The sequence below is a fragment of the Pteropus medius genome, unplaced genomic scaffold (assembly GCF_902729225.1).
Source record: "Pteropus medius unplaced genomic scaffold, Ma_sr-lr_union100, whole genome shotgun sequence".
Classification (NCBI taxonomy): Eukaryota; Metazoa; Chordata; class Mammalia; order Chiroptera; family Pteropodidae; genus Pteropus; species Pteropus medius.
This window is the reverse complement of record NW_024349796.1, coordinates 2,751,793-2,769,966: the sequence shown is the minus strand read 5'-3', so window position 1 is coordinate 2,769,966 and position 18,174 is coordinate 2,751,793. Positions and strand designations below refer to the sequence as shown.

Here is an 18,174-nt window from a genome sequence, read left to right as displayed (position 1 = left end):
TCACACACGCACACACTCACACGCAGTTTTGCACATATATTTGTTACTGGGAAAAAGAATCAGACTGACGTTTCAGCATCTTTTTTCCACCCTGTTCTTCGGTTCTCGTTCTATTTCGCATAATCCCTTAGCTTTTACGCAGAACAGCCGGCCGCCCACATCCCGTGTGCAGACTGACAGGAAGCCAGACTCACGCACCTGATGCAGGGCTCAGCGGTCCAGCCTCCATCCCTGTCCTTCAGTTATTCGCTATCTAACGTTATCCTAGAACTGAATTTTTCTAAGTTGAAGTTTGTTAACAGTACTCTTTCTTTCTCCTTATAGCTTGTACCTCCTTTTAAGCCTCAAGTAACATCCGAGACAGATACCAGATATTTTGATGAAGAATTTACAGCTCAGACTATTACAATAACACCACCTGAAAAATGTAAGTAACTCCGGAAGGCAATTGATAACATTTTAATACCGTCAAAGAAAAGTCATTTTTTTCATTATTTCCGAGATCAAATTCCACAATAACTTATTCCATTCTATTTAAGGATGGAGTTAGCTGAGAGAAAAGTTTTTCAGGTAGGAAAAATTACATGTGGAAAAATTGTAAACTGAGATTTCTAGACTAAATCATGGACTAATTAGCCCTTCCTCACTGTTCTCCGGTAGATTCTTTTGACAGCAGCGGAAAGGATTCTGAAATAGAGACTTTCTGTGTTTCCCATTCATACGTCACCTTCAGAATTTTGCCAATTCTAGTTTCTCAATAGTTTTAAAATTCACTTTAAATTGAATTACTCTTTTTTACTTACCTTTGTCATAAGCAGTAATATCCATGAAGACATTATTTGGTTTGCTAATAATTTTTTGATGCATACAGATTAAATGACATCTATTAAAGCTATACATTCATGTACCACTTAAAATCATTCCTCATACACCAGTATGTGCCCCACACTTTGATAAATGCCCTAAACAAGTGGGCTTTAGTGGAAGAAAAGCTTATCAAATATGGTTTATCAACATTCTCACATTCAGACAAAGCTCCGGATCTGCCATTAGTTGAGGAATGAGGATAAAATGGAGTTTCAGGGACGTTCGGTGGCCACAAGATTTCCTCAGGGCGCTCATCTTTCGGCTCAGTAGCATCATGTTAGTTTTCTTCTCCTTTTCTTTTCCTTGATGTCCTTTCTTGTGCTGCTTTTTTTCTCTTTCCCTTTTAAAGACAGATGAGCTGATGGTGCTGACGCACCCCGAGCGTGAGCGGGAGGGAGGGTTGGCGTGAGGTGCCGTTCCGGCATGGTGTGGCCAGTACATGACGAGGGCTCACTTGTCATTTAGGCCGGGAGTTTTTAACCTGCGGTTCATAGCCTGGCGGCGAGGGACTGTGAGCACCCCGGAGTGAAAAATAGTTATGTGTGCGCTTATCTTTCTTTAGACTTGCAGGAGGTTAAGAACCTCTTAACTTTTGTTTTATAAGGGAAGAAATTGAAGCTCCGAGAAAAATCAAGCTTCCCGACGCCCACAGTAGTGTCAGCCGTACTAGGAGCAGGACTCGGCCCCTTGGCCGATGCGCAGGTTGAGCTGTGAAGGGTCAGGAGTGGGCTTCCAGCCTCTCGCCTGCCATTGCTAGACCCTCAGAACCTCCTGAGAGTCAGGGACGGCGTTAGGAAACCCGGGTAGCTGTGGGCAAGGAGCTAAGTGGGAGCCATGGGCACGGGCCTTGGCATCATCTCCCCGGCCCCAGTGCGGACTCTGGCAATAGAATTCTCTGAAATGCTGGCCTCGCCAGTGGCTGCTGCATTGGCCTGAGAGGACCTTTCGGCAGAAAGCACTTGCTGGCCCTGTCGCTGAAATGCAGCCTCACTTGTGATCAGACGTGCCATTCTCCTGCTTCAAGTCCTCCACAGGCTTCCCCTGCACGCCAGATCCAAAGCGCTCACACACTCTGTCTGGCTGGGTCCCGCCCACCCTCTGACTGCATCCTGTTCCATCTCCCTCGCTGTCCCTGTGTCCCCGCCACACCTGGAACACACCAGGCCTCCCTGTGCCGCGGGGCTTGGGCATTTGCTTGCTCTCTTTCCAGACATTTGCATGACCTGCTTGTTGTTTGGAGCTCAGCTCAAATGTCACTTCGTCAGAGAGCTTTCTGCATCCCTTCCATTCTAACGAGCAGTATGCCGCTCTGACAGTTCCCTTTGTGAAATGGAGGTTTTGGCATTGGCGGACTCTTTTGAGGACAAGTATGTGTCTGTTCTTTTGGAAGTCATAGAGGTAGGTGGGCTCCGTAAATGCAAAGCCCTGGGTGCACATTTTCCTTCAAAAGCTTAAAGTCAAGTCCAATCACAGAAGAGCCCTTAGGGGGGCTAAAGCCCTGGGGGGCTGAAGAGTCCTGAGCTCACCCGCTTCTCCGGCTCTGCCCCTCAGTGGCCCTGGCACGTGGCAGGTGAAGCGAGGTCTTGAAGAAACACACCTCAAGTTCTGCAGGTGTGAATAACCCATTTTAAATTTTATTTAAGCACCAGATGAACCAATCTGTGGTGTCCTTTGTTCTGTGATCAGCTATATGCAGAGTGATAGGAGGCCCGATACAGCAAATACCCGAAAAGAGAGAGGGCGTGGTGGGGCGCGGGGCAGGGACTGGCGGGTATGATGCAAGGAACCTTGGGATTAAAGAGTCCACAGCAAAACAGTTTTCAAATCTATTTGAACGTAAGTTAAATTAAAAGCTTTTTAAAATATACCTTCTTAGCCATCAGAAGAAGGTAATGAATTGAATTTCACAGCCCCTAGCTTCAAGAACCAGAGTCTCTTCAAGATTCAGCTTACCTGCCTTATCCCTAACTCCAGACTGACATGGCGGTTGTCACGATGAGAATGTCATTAATAAGTATTTTATTGCTCAATTTCTAGAACTTCCAAAATGAGACCTAATTATAAGAAGGTGTTTTAAGTCACCCAGCATAGTTTCTGGAATATCATCTGAACCCCGTGACTCAGCTTCTTGATCAATAATGTAATAAAACCGAATGTTACGACAGAATGTTTTTCTTGGCATGCCACACTTTATCACTAGCAGCCGCTCTGTTCTCGAAAGAATTTATGTCGTCTCAGACGTGGGTAGTCCTGGATAAGCTCAGCGACTCTGAGTCTTTAAAGGAGAGAATTGAGACAGGGATGGATTCAAGCCCATACGTGGCAGTAACTTCCAAGGTGAGCCCTGGCATCCGCCTGCAGCCGTAGGCAGGGCACAGCTGGTCTCTGTGGGCGTCAGAAGCGGGTGTGGCCCTGCCTGGTACTAGGCTGGGGACGGCCCCAGAACAGCCCAGCGGCGTCACCTGCGTCTGACAGGGGGTCTGTGGTCAGGAGGACGCTGTGGTCTTGCCATCATGTTTCCCAATTCAGGATCTAGACAGGAAGATCAGACGGAATTGCTCAGCAGAGCAGGCCGGGGCCAGGCGACCCAGCCCCCCGTCCCGTGCGGCTCAGCTCCGCTCGGCCCCCTGGCACCAGGCCTGGGCCTGGGCTCCGGCTGTAGGGAGTGGCCACACCCCGGTTCTTCCAGGGCGTGAGGGCGATGTGTGTCGTTTGATGGTCCCGGGCCTGTGTTTCCTAGATTCCCTCGAGAGGCAGGTCAGAGACCTCGAGCTGTGACCACGTTTACCGTATCTTCTTGCAGCTTTGAACAGCGGTGCTGGTGAGAAGCCACCACAGCCCTCAGCTGCTGAAGCGCAGAGGTTTTGTTCACAAAAGCCCACAGTGGTCCTGTTGGCTAGCGGTTGTCTTTCCACTGGCCACCTTGCTTTTTTGAAACAAAATGGAGCTATTTTTTAGAACAAATCAGCAGTTAGAAAGGCAGAATGTTCCTTTTCTACAAACAGCTGCAGTAACATGCCAGATTGTCCTCACTGGTGTTAATTAATTGGACAGATTTCGGAATGTGTCGTCTTTCATTATACCATGAATGGTCCTCTGCCTTCTTCCTACAGAAAAAGAGGATCTAGTAGCTTTCACTGCCATGCGATTCCATTTGTTCACTGTTCTAAGAAAATTAGGCAGCCAATGCTACTAGGACCCGGGGGTTCAAACCTAGAACGTGGAGGTTCCCCCCACCCCAGATGTGCATTTGGTTTTTCCGGCATAGCTCACGTTCATTATCATTGCTGTTCCCCACGAGCCTCCCTTCGGAGCGGGAACGTATTTACATTCGTCGCCTGGACTGGGCGTGACAGGCTCTGGCTCTGGCGGGCAGTTAGCTGCTGAGTCACTGTCACTTCCATCCAGCTCCCCTCCCTCCGCAGCCACCCCTGCCTGTGCAGCACGAGGGCCCAGGGGACCCCCTCATTCCTGCCCCCAGCTCAGCCCCCCACTGTGACCAACTGGACGGAGCAGGAGAGCAGGCGCCAGGCTGGAGGGATGGCGAGGTGTGGGCCGCGCACGGTCGTCTGTGAGATGTAGGTTCCTTTATACCCAGAAACGTGATTAATTTGTTACTGAAGTGACAGATGAAGACTCTTAATTCCCAGCTGATGTGCGCGAAGTCCTCAGAAGGCCCACGCCACGGCTCCCGGCCACGCCTGGCCGACCTGGCGCAAGGCCGGCTGGTAGCCCGAACGGGCGCCCGGCTCCCCGGACCTGTGCTCCCCGCCTGGCTCCCCGCCCATGCTCCCCATCTGTGCTCCCTGCACCCCGCAAGTGGCGGGGCAGAGACAGCTCAGGAAAAAAGCCATCCGTGGGGAAAACCGTTTCACTGAAATGCGATCGGCCCACGTCAGGATCTGGGCATTAAGATTTCAGCTACCTTTTCTCTGGAGTTTTTATGCTCCGTGGCTCAACGAAAGATAAGCCTTCCGCAGCTCCCGCCGTCGGAGGTGGACCTGGAAATCCTGTGGACGGTGTTTCGTCTCAAAGGCGCCTGTGGTTTGCTTGGTGCCTGACCCCCATTTTATAATCGGGAGGTGGAGGTGTCCCTAAATCACGGCACCATCGGAAACATGTTGTTAAGGGACGGGAGAGGCCCTCAGAGGTCAGGGGTGTGCGGGGGGCAGGAGCCACAAATGCCTCCTGGTGGACTGAGTCCCCCCTAATACAATATTTTCTAGTACATTCGAGGCCACACATTTTGGTTAGCGACTGGATCTCATTTCTAGAATCTTGCGTATTAAGAATTGAACACCTAAAAGAACAGTGAGAGAGGAGTGGAAAGGTTTGTCATCACCCAGAGGGATGCAGAGCATCGTCCTCTGCTGTGTGACAGGCTCGGCGCCCCACGAGACCGCGGGATCAGGCCCCCGTTCCTTCTCCCGTGATGTGAAATCAGTGGTCGCTGGAGTGGCTGGGAAATGGGAAGACCTGGCAATGGCGGTCCTATACGTGTGTGAGGACATGGAGCTACTCTGCTTGAAGGAGAGAAGGTCCGGTGTTTCAGACTCCGCCCTTGTTTCAGAGTGACAGCGCGCGATCAGGGGCACCTCGAGAAGAGCGGGCGGTAACGGGGCACCTCCTGATTGACGGTGGACCCGGAGGGCGGGCGGCAGGCACTTCGCCTGGGAGCGCAGGCACAGGGAGTGTTGTGGACCGAGTGACAGAATGTGTGACCACTCACGGAGAGCAGCGTCCTGCCAGTGCGGGACCATCCTGAGGACAGTGGTGGGAGGAGGTCGGGCCATCACTTGTAATCCGTCGGACACAGGCAGGGCGGCGGGGCGTGGGGCAGGAGCGGCGTCAGGGCGAACAGCCTGTCGCTGAGCCTTCAGAGCTCGTCTCCCTGCTCGGCCCCCGCTGGGCCGGTGCTGATGCTGCCGTCCTCGCCTTGGTCCTCTTCGTTCCCGCTTAAAGTCTTACCGGGAACGGGGAGGAGGGCAGATGTTAGACGCAGAGTGAATAATGTAAAATCTTAAACGTGTAATCAAGGGCTCGGAGGAAATGGAGCCGTGTGCAGCTTTATTTTTCAATCCCACCTAAAGCACCACGAAGAAAAAATACAAGCATTTGAAGGCGGTCGATGCTCAATTCAGGTGCCTTAGCTCCGCTGATGTCTGTCATTTTGACACGCAGCGTTTCATGAGATTCAAGGTTACCGAAATTTGTTCCTTCTAATTTAAAAGATCTTGTTTTCTTCAATGGTATATTTTCACAGTTTCCTGAGTCTTAAAATGTTGATGTCTTGAAGGTGATGGTTCGATAGTATTATTTCTTCATCGATCGTGTGTTTGAAAACGAGATAATTTTGAAATAAGTTTGGTTACCATATATTGATAAGTTTCTGGGAGCTGATTTATGTCGAAGTTAGAACTCTATAGACCAAAGATAACGTGGCCCAAACAAACAGAGTTAACACGGCTGTTTCCCGCCCGCAGACGACGAGGACGGCATGGACTGCGTGGACAGCGAGCGGCGGCCGCACTTCCCCCAGTTTTCCTACTCGGCCAGCGGACGCGAATAGGTCTCTGTCATTCTGCTGCTTCACTGTCATCCTAGATTCATTACCGGAAAGGGTTCCTGGACATCAGCAGTCCTCGCTCTTACAAACAGCAGGAGCGCCGTCAGCCACCCCGGACCCACCCAGGGTCTCCGCCCCTCGCCACCTCCCGCCCACACGGGACACACACACACGCAGATGCACTCGACTTTCTGTTTTTGCATGAAACTGTATCTCGGTCTAGGGTCCCATGCTGTTGCTGCTACTGTCTCACTGTTACAGCAGCTTTAGGAGGTAATTTTACAGCCTTTGGAGGTCGTGACCCCCGCTACTCATTCGTGCGCAAATCGTCATCTTCTGAACTTTTAGTTCTCGTTTCTCCCTAACAGTGAAGGACAAATGAGATACACTGATTCTAGGTACATTTTTTAACTTTCTAGAAGATAAATCAAAAACTAATTAGACTAAGAAGATTTAGTTTATAATTCAGGACAAGCAATTGTGGAAGGGTGGTGTGTGCATATGCAGAATCTGAGTGAAGCGAACCCCGACGGCGCCTGGAGCGGGTGTCTGCCGCTAGGATCTGGCTGAGTCATTAGGAAGCGTTTGAGCGGAGGACTGAACACCTGTTGAGATAGATACGTCTCAGTACGTGTATGTTTAAATTCCTGTGGGATACCGCAGAGGAAGCTGGTGTTACAGTTGGCCGTCCAGATTTCGCGGGCAGTCACGGGCAAACGAAACTGTTCCACCGAGGAAGGAAGCGAGCGTATGCACAGCAGAGTCAAGGTCACTTAGAGGGTCTTTGATGGGATTTGCACCAGAGAGCATTTTTTTTCCCTGTGCTTGGAAACCTTTTTCCATTAATATTTATCGCCTCTGATGGCTGAAGAATGTAGACAGGTATAATGATCCTGCTTTTCACCAAAATTCGTGCACCAAGGTGAACAGGTGTTTGCCTTACTTGTTTGAACCTTTCATTTCAGTTCTACGTGAGTTAGTTTCTTCTCAGATGTTAAAACTTTGTCCTTTTATGATTTTGTTTATATTGCAGTAGTATTTATTTTTTAGTGGTGAGAATTGTGTGTCATGTTAGCAAATGCAGCTCCAACCTACACAAATAGACTCACTGCAGTTTATTCTGACCCACGTGCAAGGAATGTCCACGCCAATGAGAACCGTGCACTTTTTCTCCTATGTCAAAAAATTTCGATGAGACTCTGAAATTGTACATAGTGGTTAGAATTTGGCTTTGGGAGAAGAGATGCTGTCATCTAACCCCTTGGTGCTAAAAATGAGAAAATCCCCAACTCCCCATGCCAAGGGGTTAATGAAACAAACGGGTGTTGACGTTGGCTCATTTAGGAAGTGAGAGGTCATGACGGCCTGTCAACATAACGGAACGAAGAAAATTGAGACCCGAATGACGATAAGAAATGAACTTTACTCGGCAAAACGAACACATCTCGAGTATCTACAAAGTAGGCAGTAAAGGATAAGAACCTGGTATGTTTAGTCTGATCATGGTACATGAATCACTGAATTAAGCCATCAGGGAAAACAAAACAAAACAAAACAAAAAAAGAACACCTCTGACTTTTCTTTTTCTGTATATACTCATGTCCCCAGATTCCAACATTTCTCACTGACAGGGGACATGTATGCAAACCTCATCTTTCTCCTTCATTAATGACGATCTTCAGATTAAACCCTTTGGTGCTAGGAGCTGACATTTTCCAAAGCAGCCTATGAAGTCCAGGGGCTGGGGGCTCTCCCGCGGCAAGCGGGAGGCCGTCCGGCTCCGTGGAGTGATCATGGAAATGTATCTTAGTTAAACTATCTGACAGCTCCCAAATGGAAGACTGCAGTGTGATGTAGTATTATGATTGCATTGTATGAAAGAGCAAGTGACTTTCTAGGCAGGATGAATCATGTTCATATACAGATGTCTTAGCCTCTTGATGCTGGAAGTATGGATTATAGATATCAGACCACTGCTGGCGGTGGGTGGACCACTGGGACTGACGGGGTCAAAGGGCATTTTACTAAGGCAGCTAAGACACATTTAGACATAGATTTTAGCCTAATTTTTCATATTTCTACCTGAGTGAAGTTCATCCTTAGCATCGAGTAGGAAGTTACAGTGAATGGTATAGTTCATTCTTTCTTACACATATCGCTCAACTTTTGTTGTTCACTTGGAATTACGTTGACTGTTCCACATTCGCGAGAAAGTAGACTAGAAGGTATGTCCTGTAAGTTGTCTTGCATTCATTTTATACAAAGGGAACGGGAGAGAGGAAGAGGAGAAGGCCGAGGCCGGCTGCTGATCACAGCCTTCGTTCCTGCAGAGAGGAAGTGTGACACCACGCACTAAGCACACCGATAGCTTTTTTTGTTTTTCCAAATCTTAAGGTGATTTCCATGACCTTGGCCAAGAACACGTCCTAAAGATTAATGACAGAGTCGACCGAGCCCCGGGCCGCCCACGCCTCACAGCTGGCTCTCGGTCCCCACTAGAGCTCAGGGCTCGGTCACTTACCCCTCCAGGATTCCCCGAGTGTCACGCAGCGTGTTTTCTTGGCTTCGATGTTGAGAAACCCTTCCTTTCACTCCCAGATCCCCATCAGCTGGCACGGAGGAACGACAGGGAAGCAGGGATGTATGTAGGAGGCTTCTAGAACGTCCCCGTGTCTGCCCATAGCTGTAGTTTTGGATGCTGGCAGACGGAAAGGCGCAGACCTGGAGTCGCTCTATCAGAACACACGTCAGACATCGCGGACCCCATCTCGAACTCACTGTCGTGAGGTGCGCCCTCCCGTCGTCTTGGAGGAGACGGGCACTCTCTGCTCGGAGGTCCGGCATGGTCGCTCACAGCTTCGCTTTCTACACTAATTCCATAGCGTTCCTCCAGTGTTGTTTTCCATTCCCCACGCCTGATTTCTGGCTTCTTAAAGCTGACTGTTCTCGCAGGGGCCACTTGCTTCTCCTCGAGTGCGAAAGTGAGGGCCTTCCGTACTAACTGCAGGGTCTGTTACACCTCAGCGTACACACTTTGCTGCTACCGTTTGTACTGTCTTCAGTAGAATTTCCTTATCTTGCTCCTGGTAGTGCATTACAGGCAAGCATGAAATGTAAAGTATTTATTTAAATAAAAAGAAAACCTCTAAATTGGTAATTGAATTACCTCCCTGTAGCTTTATAGTTTGTGACATTTCTCGACCTTGCTAGTTCGTTAATTAGATCCGCACAAGATCTAGTCATCTGGTTAAGGATTTTAAGCAGACGCAACTATGAACCCAAGAAACTGTATTACTATTACTGTCGGTCATACTAAAACTGTTTATTTCCTTAAGTATATGACCCACAAGGATGTGAAATAACTACAAGGAACTGTTTTTGTACACTGTACATCCTTAGTATTTTTACACGTATATGATAGGGGTGCACATTACCTTCCTTCGTACAGACAGCTTAAATAAAGCACTATGTCAATCTGCTACTTCTCTGTTTATTGTTGTTGGATGTAGTTCTGTAATCTCAGAAAATTAAATATTCTTTTCTGAAAAAAAGATTTTTAATAGTTCCACCTGGTATTAACCTACCTGTATAAAATGTGACAGGAAAAATATGTACATTTCTTGTAGCTCAGAAACACACCTGGGATTATTTTATTACTTCAATAAAATGGCAATGTCGCAGTTGTACAAACCTTGACGAAGGGTTACCTCCGGGGGGGAGACGCGGCCCCCCAGCAGCCCGGGCTTAGGACATACGTACTGTGAAGCCAGAGATGGGGTAGGTCTCCTGGGAGTTTCGTTAAGACCCTGATAACCCTCAGCCAGATGGCTTGGACCCCGAATTCTTAAGGAGGGCAGCTCATCAGTAATGCCTTCCTGATAATGTGTTGCTCTGCGCACTTCCTTTCTGAGAAGATATTTTTAGAACTTCATGGCCAATTAACAGACTTAGCCGTGGATAATAGGTGGGCAGGATGGTTGGACTACAACCCGATTCCCTAGAGTCGTTTTGGATGGGGCCTTTTTCTCATTTTACCTCATCGACCTCCTGTCGTAGAAACTTGGCTTGGATCCTGTGACTAAGCCAGACAGAGGAATGGCTCTGGGACCACAGTCAGTCAAAGCACGTATGTGTGTGTCACACAGCCACGTTCAAGGGCATTCTCACGTGTGCGCTCTGAACCACGGGGGCTGACGGATCCAGGAGACTGAAAAAGTGACCTCTGCAATTCTTTAAAAGGTGCTATTTTTAGACTTGTATAATTTATTTACTGTATTCTTAAAACAATTAGGGACAATTAACGTGACAGCCTTTATGTCTAGCACATTCGATGAAATCAAAAACTTCTGACTCTGAATAGACGTTCTACTCTTTCAGGCTTGAACCTTTTCATGCTTGAGACTCTAATGGTCTTTACACGTGTCTCATCCCACGGCCTCTACAGCCTAAAACACGTGGATTCTGAGAGGCCATGATGGCGATGACGGTGACAGACCGCTGCCCCGGGGAGACCAAACGGCCTGAGGTCAGGGACTTGCCCCAGAGGCAGCCCTGTCTCCAGTGTCCCATTGTCATCTTCAAAGATAACAACATTGAAATGCCCTTTTTTTTTTTTAAATTACTTTAAAGCATTTGAGGGCTTAACTGTGTATAGCTGAAATACTATTTTAAACTAAAATGATCTGTGTACAGATATTCGCTAGAACTCTAAGAAATGTAATTTCACTGAGTACGGTTTTAGGTTCTTCTCAAATACTGCACATTGAAGAAGCCTGACGCCACTGAGCAGAGATGATGCTTCATTTTTGTCAACAGAGTGGAAGGGATAATTCCTACCACTTCCTGGCATCTTCCGATTGTGCGCAAATCCGCAGGCTGATAAATGAAGGCTTACGGGATGTTGGTTAAAGACAAAGCTGAGAGAGAGAATAACGTAGATCACGAAGAGGGAAAGAAACGTGAGTGGCAGGGGAAATAGCGTGGTCCTTAATACCCTTTGGCCTAGTTAAAATATGTGCCTTTTTGGTGTGTTTTGTTCATCACTACAAGGTAAAAAGTGAACATTACCATTCAAGTCTTTAAATAAAGTTCATTTATTGAAATTCATATGTGTAACAGCATACGAGTGAGCAGATCTAAAAACAGAATAACGTGGAGCCATTTCTGAAAGTCCACACCAGGCCCAGGCGCCACCATGCAGGGGCCGCTCAGAGCAGGTGGCGGTGACGCACGGCACGCCGCAGTCAGGCGGCGGCCCCCGGAGGGTCGCGGGACCTTGTGGCACATCACGTACAAATCAGATGAATGTAAATATCTCTGTAAATCATTCCACTCTGTTTCATCCAGGTCAGCAATCGGATTGTGGCATGCTGGGTAACTGGAAAAAAAAATGATAATAAAAAGTAAGTTTAAATAGATCATGTTCTTCAATGTGATTTGTCTTCTCACTGGTTTAGTTAACTCTTCTAAATTTTTGGAGAGAAAATTTGTTAGGAATTGTATGTGACCAACCGTGTGAGCAGTTTATTCCTCATCTTTACCACAGATCCGACCCTTGCCAAATAGGAATATATGAAGTGAACTACTTTGTCTGAATGCTCTAAGTCTGAAGACAGACTGTATTCCAGACGTTTGTGTGTCTCTGAAATAAGCGCAGTACGATGACAGGGTCTGTCCCCGTCCAGGAAACCCGATCCGCGCCAGCGCGGTCACCACTCGCTCAGACGTCACAGCGGGTGAAGTGACACGGGCAGGATGTAGGCCGAGCGTCCCTCACAAGCTCCTGGCAAGGGGACACGCGCTGAAACCTGCAAAGCGCTGCAGACAGCTCACTGTGACATGTGACACGGTTAACAGCATTCTCGCGTGGAAACCGCCTCCCACACCCTGGAAGGGGGGGTTGGCGCACGGGGCCTCTTGGTTTTAAACCCAGATCCACGTTTCAGAACGAGCTCTTGAAAGCTGCGGGGGGAGCCACAGTGAGGCAAGGACTGGCTGACAGGCTGGTCACTCTAGTTCAAACCACATCCCGAAGTGGTGTCGAAAGCCCTGGAAATGGTCACGGCCCACAGGACGTTTCTCTAGGGCCGGGTCTCTGCTCTGCGAGACGGTGAGTGACACAGGCCTGGCCCGGCAAAGTGAGAATCCCGTCCCTGAGGTGACAGGGACCAGAGGCAGAGCGCAGATGGCATCTTGCAAACCCCAGTTCTCGCTTCCGGAGCGAAGTCAGAGCGTGATGTGGGGCCACAGGCCCGGCCTGGCCTGTCCGGCTGGGCCTCCTCGAAGCCGGCTCCCGGAGCCCGGCCTGGAGCGGGGGCCCTTGTCGTCCCAGCGTAAGCCACCATTACTTGTTGAGGATTTCCAGGCCAGGACCGTGAATGAAACCGAGACAGAATTCATGCAAGAGAAATACGTGGAAAGCAGTCTGAGCGCAGTGGCGTGACGTGGGGCAGTTACAACGCGTGTGTGGTGCAGCCCGAGAGACGGGGGTGCGGGGCGGGGCAGGGGTGCAGGACGTGGACCAGAGGTGGGCGGGCCCTCTTCCCTCGTGGCCCTGGGGGCTGTGGTGCCCGGGCATCCCCGGGGGTCGCCCGTCGCTCTGGCACCATGCGGGGCCCCCACCTAGAGCCGCTCCGCCTTCCAGCCTCGAGCGCGCGCCCCGGGCCCGGCGATGGTGACCCGGGTGCTCCTGAGACGGCGGTTCGCTCCCTGACGTGGAGACCGACTGCGAGGAGCGGCGGAAACGGCCCCGGGCATGTTCCCCGTGAAAAATGAACACGCCCGTGACACGCGAGGCCCTGAGGAGCGGCGAAGAGCCGAGGGCGGAGGACACGGCGCAGGGACTGTCCTCAGACCCAGCTCCGGGGACACCCGGCCCCCCAGCCCCCCCCGCCGCCCGGCCCTGCCGAGACCCGACCCCCGGGCCGCGCAGGACCCACGGCCGCAGCGCCGCAGCCGGGACCAGCGGGCGCCACCCGAGTTTCTCCCCCGTAGCAAATCAGAGGGCGCTTCTCTTCGGCGTTTTACGTTTTACTTGGATTGGGGGGCAAGCCCTGTATTCACCTCGCTTTCCCGTTGAGTGCTTACGGTTCACTGCTCAGTCCCCAGCACCTACAAGGGCCCGGCCCCCGGGGACAGTCGGTAAATAACTGGCCGAATGATCAGCCGGTGACATCATCGCTCGGGCTGCGAGATGCAGCATCCGAGATGCAGCATCCGTGTCCGCTCAGTGAGCCGAGTCTTCAGGAAGGTCACCTCCCAGCGCTTCCCGCTCTCCTGGCATTTGTCTGGACAGAAGCTTCGCTCACTGCCCACGTCTGGCCTCTGTGCCGTCACTTCCCTGGGATATCGGCCCCTCTCACTTCCAGAAAGCTGGCCCACACCGCGGCCGTCACCGAGCGGCTGTGCGGGGGAAACGAGGACCGCGGCCGGTGGGCCATCAGCCCTTTGAACTGTGGCTTGAGCTCTGGGCTACCGTCTTCCCTTCTGCCTTTCAACTTGTCACCAAGGCCCCTGACCGCGGCCCCCCGGGTGGCGTGGCCACATCTGCGGTTGTCTCTGGCTGCCCTCCAGTCAGAGGACAGCCCGCAGGACACCCTGGCAGCCACTCTCTGAAATACTGTCCACCGAGGACAGAAATGCTCCCATCGGCAAGCTTGCTCTAGCGAACACATTTGCTTTGCTCCCATTTTAAATCCTGACAGAGCCGCCTCTCCACAAACTCTGACTTTTGTGTCTAATTTATTTTTGAAGTTTGACTTCGAATTCCGAGTTTGAAAAAAGGAGTCTGTCTGGATGACCTCAACTGTTCCCCAGGTGACGGGGCAGTGGGGTCCAGCGGAGCCTGCCCTGCAGCTTTGTTCTCAAGCCCGTGTGCGCGGGGACTTCATGACACACCACAGGAGGAACTGCAGCCTCGGCCTGCCCTGGCCTCCGCCCCGGCCTCTCAGCTGCCCCTGCAAATCGAACACCCCCGCTTCCTGCTCCCCAACGGGCTTGTGCAGTTTCTGTGTCCAGGTTAAAAGTGGCCTCGTCCTTGGGCCTTTGGCAAGAAAGCATCTATTTTTTAACCAGAGAGTGCAGGATCCCGGCCCCACCTCCACCTGGGGCATTTCAAAGCTTGCCCTGGGGTCCCCTGCCCTCGCTTTGGGAGTAGGGCGCCGCTCCCAGTGCTGCTGTGGGCCAGGGCGGCCGCCTTCCCCCGGGAGGGCAGCCACCCCGTCCAGCCCGCCCCAGCCCGGGGATGACAACCAGCCTCTCTGGAAGTTCGGCTCCCTGCCCATTCGATCACCTCTCAGTTCCATTCCCGTCACCCCTCCACGCCTAATGTTTCTATCTGTACAAAAAGGATGTTAAACGATTATCCACGTGGCCCTTTCACGCCCACAGTGACCTCAGTGCTGGCTCCTCGTCTCCCTGGCCCCCTCCGTGGGGCTCCGCATAGGGAGTGCAGGAGCTCCCTTTTAAAGGGTCTATTATTAACTTTTAAAAGCCAGGAACAGTGATATGGACGCTGAAAAATTCCCCTGAAGTGGCACAGAGCTGAGGTTTGAACCTGGGCAACTGGACCTCAGAAGCCAGGCTCTTCAGTGGCCTTTTGACAGCTTAGTGGAAGGGCGGGCAAGCCCCCACAGATGGGATGAAGCGGAAGTCCACTTGGGCAGGCCATCCGGAACAGACGAGCCAAGGGAACCACAGGTGGTCACTGACTTGTCCAAGAGGAAGGGCCCTCACCGGCCCTCTGCAGAACTTTGTGGAAACACAGCCTCCAAACGTGAGTGCTCACCTGGGTGAAGGCGGGTCCTCCCTACCCAGCACGGGTCACAGGGATGGCACCTCGGGGTCAGTAGGGTCCTGTCTCCCCTGAGGGATCGCAACTCTGGCTGGGCCCCTCGCCCACTTCGCTGGGCACAGCCTTCCTTGAAATCTGGCTGCTGCCAGCTGCGGAGCGGGCAGGAGTTCACGGCCAGGTCGCGGGCCCGCTGTCCAGTCCTCCCTCCCGGCTGCTGGCTTGGCCGCCAACAGTGAGGCTCGGCAGCAGCCATTGTTCAAGGCCCATTTTCCCCACCTATGGGGCCCGGCTCTGCTGCCTCTGTGCTCCCCAAACGGGAGACCGTGGAAGCCAGCAAAATGAAGGGGAGGCAGGCAAGCCGTGCTTGGAGAGAAGGTGGGGACCCGGCTCCTTGGTTTTTTAGGAAGGAGCATCTTGGGACCTGTGACTGGGGACTGGACTGGGGCTGTGACGTGGGGTAGGCTGGGAATGGGGCACCCAGACGGGAGGGGTCCGAGTTTGAGGACGTGCGCGCCCCAGGGCCTGGCACGCGCCACCCATCTCGTCCCCGGAGCTCACGCAAACGCACTTCCCTCTGCAGCTCGCGGGCCCCGGCTGTGCGGCCCTCCAGCCTTCTCAGATCCCCGAAGTCACGAGCACGCCTCTGCACACGGGCAGGTGTCTGTGCCTTACACGAACCATGTTTCCATGGTAAGTAGATTTTAAGAATTCCCAAAGGACAGACCGTGTCACCAACAGCAGAGAGTGGAGCCTCTGGCTGCCTCATGTTTGAAAGCGTTAAAAATAAAGACAACATTGACATTTGGGGTTGTAATGTGACGGAATTACAGTCTTTTAAAGGCAAGAACCACTTATCTACACTACATGTAATATTCAGTGTTTTGTTCACTTGTCTAATTGGATTAAAATATTTAGCTCCCTTTAAAATCTTGATTGTGAATTTCTATTGCAAAATGTAATGTCTGACTCGGGAAGCAATAAGTGGAGCGAATGGATCCGAAGCGGTATAAAATTTAGCTTCTTTTTCTTCCATGGGACTTCCTCTGAAATTATTCGCTCTTGGACAAAGGGAACTGTTAACGGAAGAGCAAGTTCGGCTGAAATGAAGCAGTACGTGTTTTTCAATAATAATTACGCGCAGGCCTTTAAAAAACAAAGTCAAGCGACACTGTGCGTTGCTGGAGGAAGCTGCTCTGATGGCCTAACACCCTCACGCTGGAAATACAGCACCAGGGGTCTTGTGTCATCCTTTAAAAACACCCAGAGAACAGGGAGTTAATGACATTTTAGCTGCATATGTTCAAGTTTATTTAAAAAAATATGCAAGTCACTTTGGTTGACAGTGTCTTGTACACAGTTTTGAAAGAATCAGGGCAAACTTTAACAGAGTCAGTTTTTATTTGAAAAATATTTTCTGGGAATGTATCAGTGTTTATTTTTGAGACTGACAATTCGGGTGAAAATCAGGATAAAAACAAAAAAACAACAATTTGGTTGAAATCAAATTGTTTGTTTTCATCTATTTAGAATTCTTTCCAAAAAATCTTGGTTCAGGAGGAGGCTTTTAATTTATTTTATTCAGTGTATTTGCTGTTCTATTCAAGCACCATCTGTCTTCCAGGTAGCTAACTTCATGGAAGCTCCTACGTCAGCTGGTCAAAGCCCCCAGGGTTCCAGGAAGGACCCCAAAAACCCCATGAGCACCTCCAAGTCCCCGCTTGGGCGACCATGGCTCCTTGTGCAGCCTTCAGCTCATCAGCTAGCCCCAGCCTCGCGGTGGCTTCATGCTCAGCTTCCCGAAGCCTCCCTCCTCCCTTTGCTTCAGGTCACAAATGGGCCTTCCCTCCCTTCGTCATCTTGTGGGGCTTTGTGTCTCGTGCTGGTTTTCAGCTCCCTTCCACGAGTCCTCTGGTGTAACGAGATAATGTCCACGATTTTGAGTATAATCACATATGGCTGCTGGATCCGCACACAAGTTTAAATCAAATTAGAAAGTAAATTCACTGCCAAGAATGCTCAAAAGTCATAGGGCCAACTGATTAATCACTGGTGAGTCAGTTTCAGACGCTGTTTTCTCAACTGTAAAAGTGATTCGTCTGAAGGGACTGAATGGAGGATGGACCAAACGGCCTGGTGAGACGGCGGCTATCAGAAAATGCAAATCGGCTGAAACCATATTCATCACCAAATAAATAAATAAAATCATCTGGCGTATCAAACAGTCCTCTAAGTGGACAGATGATCTCCACTCTTTCTCACCTCTCAGATGCCATTCATTCTCCCCAAGAAAGACTCTGATTTCCGCACCAGCTGGCACCACCCTTCCTGGCCAGATGTGAGCCACCCCCACCCTGCACTGGGTCACAGACCCCTGACCCGGCTCCCAGCTGTCAGGCCTCGTCTAAACTCCCCTGGGCCCCTGGTTCCTCGCCCTGGACACCGCCCCCACTCTACCACCCCCACCAAGGGCCCGAGGCCCGTGGCCTGGGCGCCCCCCCATTGAGCCCTCTTCAACTCTGCTCCCGTGGCCCTCACACCAAGACCTAAGCCTGCGGAGAGGCGCGGGCCTGACTCAGAGTCGGCCTGGGTTAGTGCTGCCACGTCTGTTTCTTCACAAGGACCAAAGCAGCATCTCGTGTGTTTTAAAAGCCATTTTCCAGAAGCTTCCCTGCCCCACCCTGAGTGAGGTGGGAGGTTAATAAAGCCATTGTGTTTAGTCCTAAACTAAGAACAAGTGAAAAGCAGCCTTGAGCTTGGTGGTCAGCGCCCTGAGCAACAGCCCCAGGCAGGCCCCCTCTGGCCAGCTCACCTCACTCACCACAGCAGCTTTTAAGGGCAAGATGGGAATTCTCAGGGCCAAATGTCACTGAGGCATAGTTACGACTGTGCCTGGCTCCCTCTGCCAGATGTGCTGCTGTGCACGTTTCCGAAGTTAAGCAGAAACAATTTA

General features: G+C 51.0%; 2 protein-coding genes across 6 annotated transcripts in view; one reads left to right on the top strand and one right to left on the bottom strand.

Moving 5' to 3' along the window:
* Positions 1 to 9,914, top strand: part of AKT3 (AKT serine/threonine kinase 3) — a 264,003-nt gene extending 254,089 nt beyond the window's left edge. For 2 of the 5 annotated variants that reach the window (XM_039883229.1, XM_039883227.1), the window contains 2 exons: positions 325 to 427; positions 6,351 to 9,914. In XM_039883229.1, the coding sequence (XP_039739163.1) occupies positions 325 to 427; positions 6,351 to 6,436 (189 nt within the window). In that variant the 3' untranslated portion in view covers positions 6,437 to 9,914. The remainder of the gene's footprint in view (positions 1 to 324; positions 428 to 6,350) is intronic. The other 3 variants (XM_039883228.1, XM_039883231.1, XM_039883230.1) reach the window with 2 other exon arrangements.
* A 1,724-nt stretch (positions 9,915 to 11,638) lies between these two features.
* The window catches only part of SDCCAG8 (SHH signaling and ciliogenesis regulator SDCCAG8), a 210,673-nt gene continuing 204,137 nt past the window's right edge, over positions 11,639 to 18,174 (bottom strand). The window contains exon 18 of the mRNA XM_039883232.1: positions 11,639 to 11,810. Coding sequence (XP_039739166.1) covers positions 11,781 to 11,810 — 30 coding nt within the window. The 3' untranslated portion in view covers positions 11,639 to 11,780. The remainder of the gene's footprint in view (positions 11,811 to 18,174) is intronic.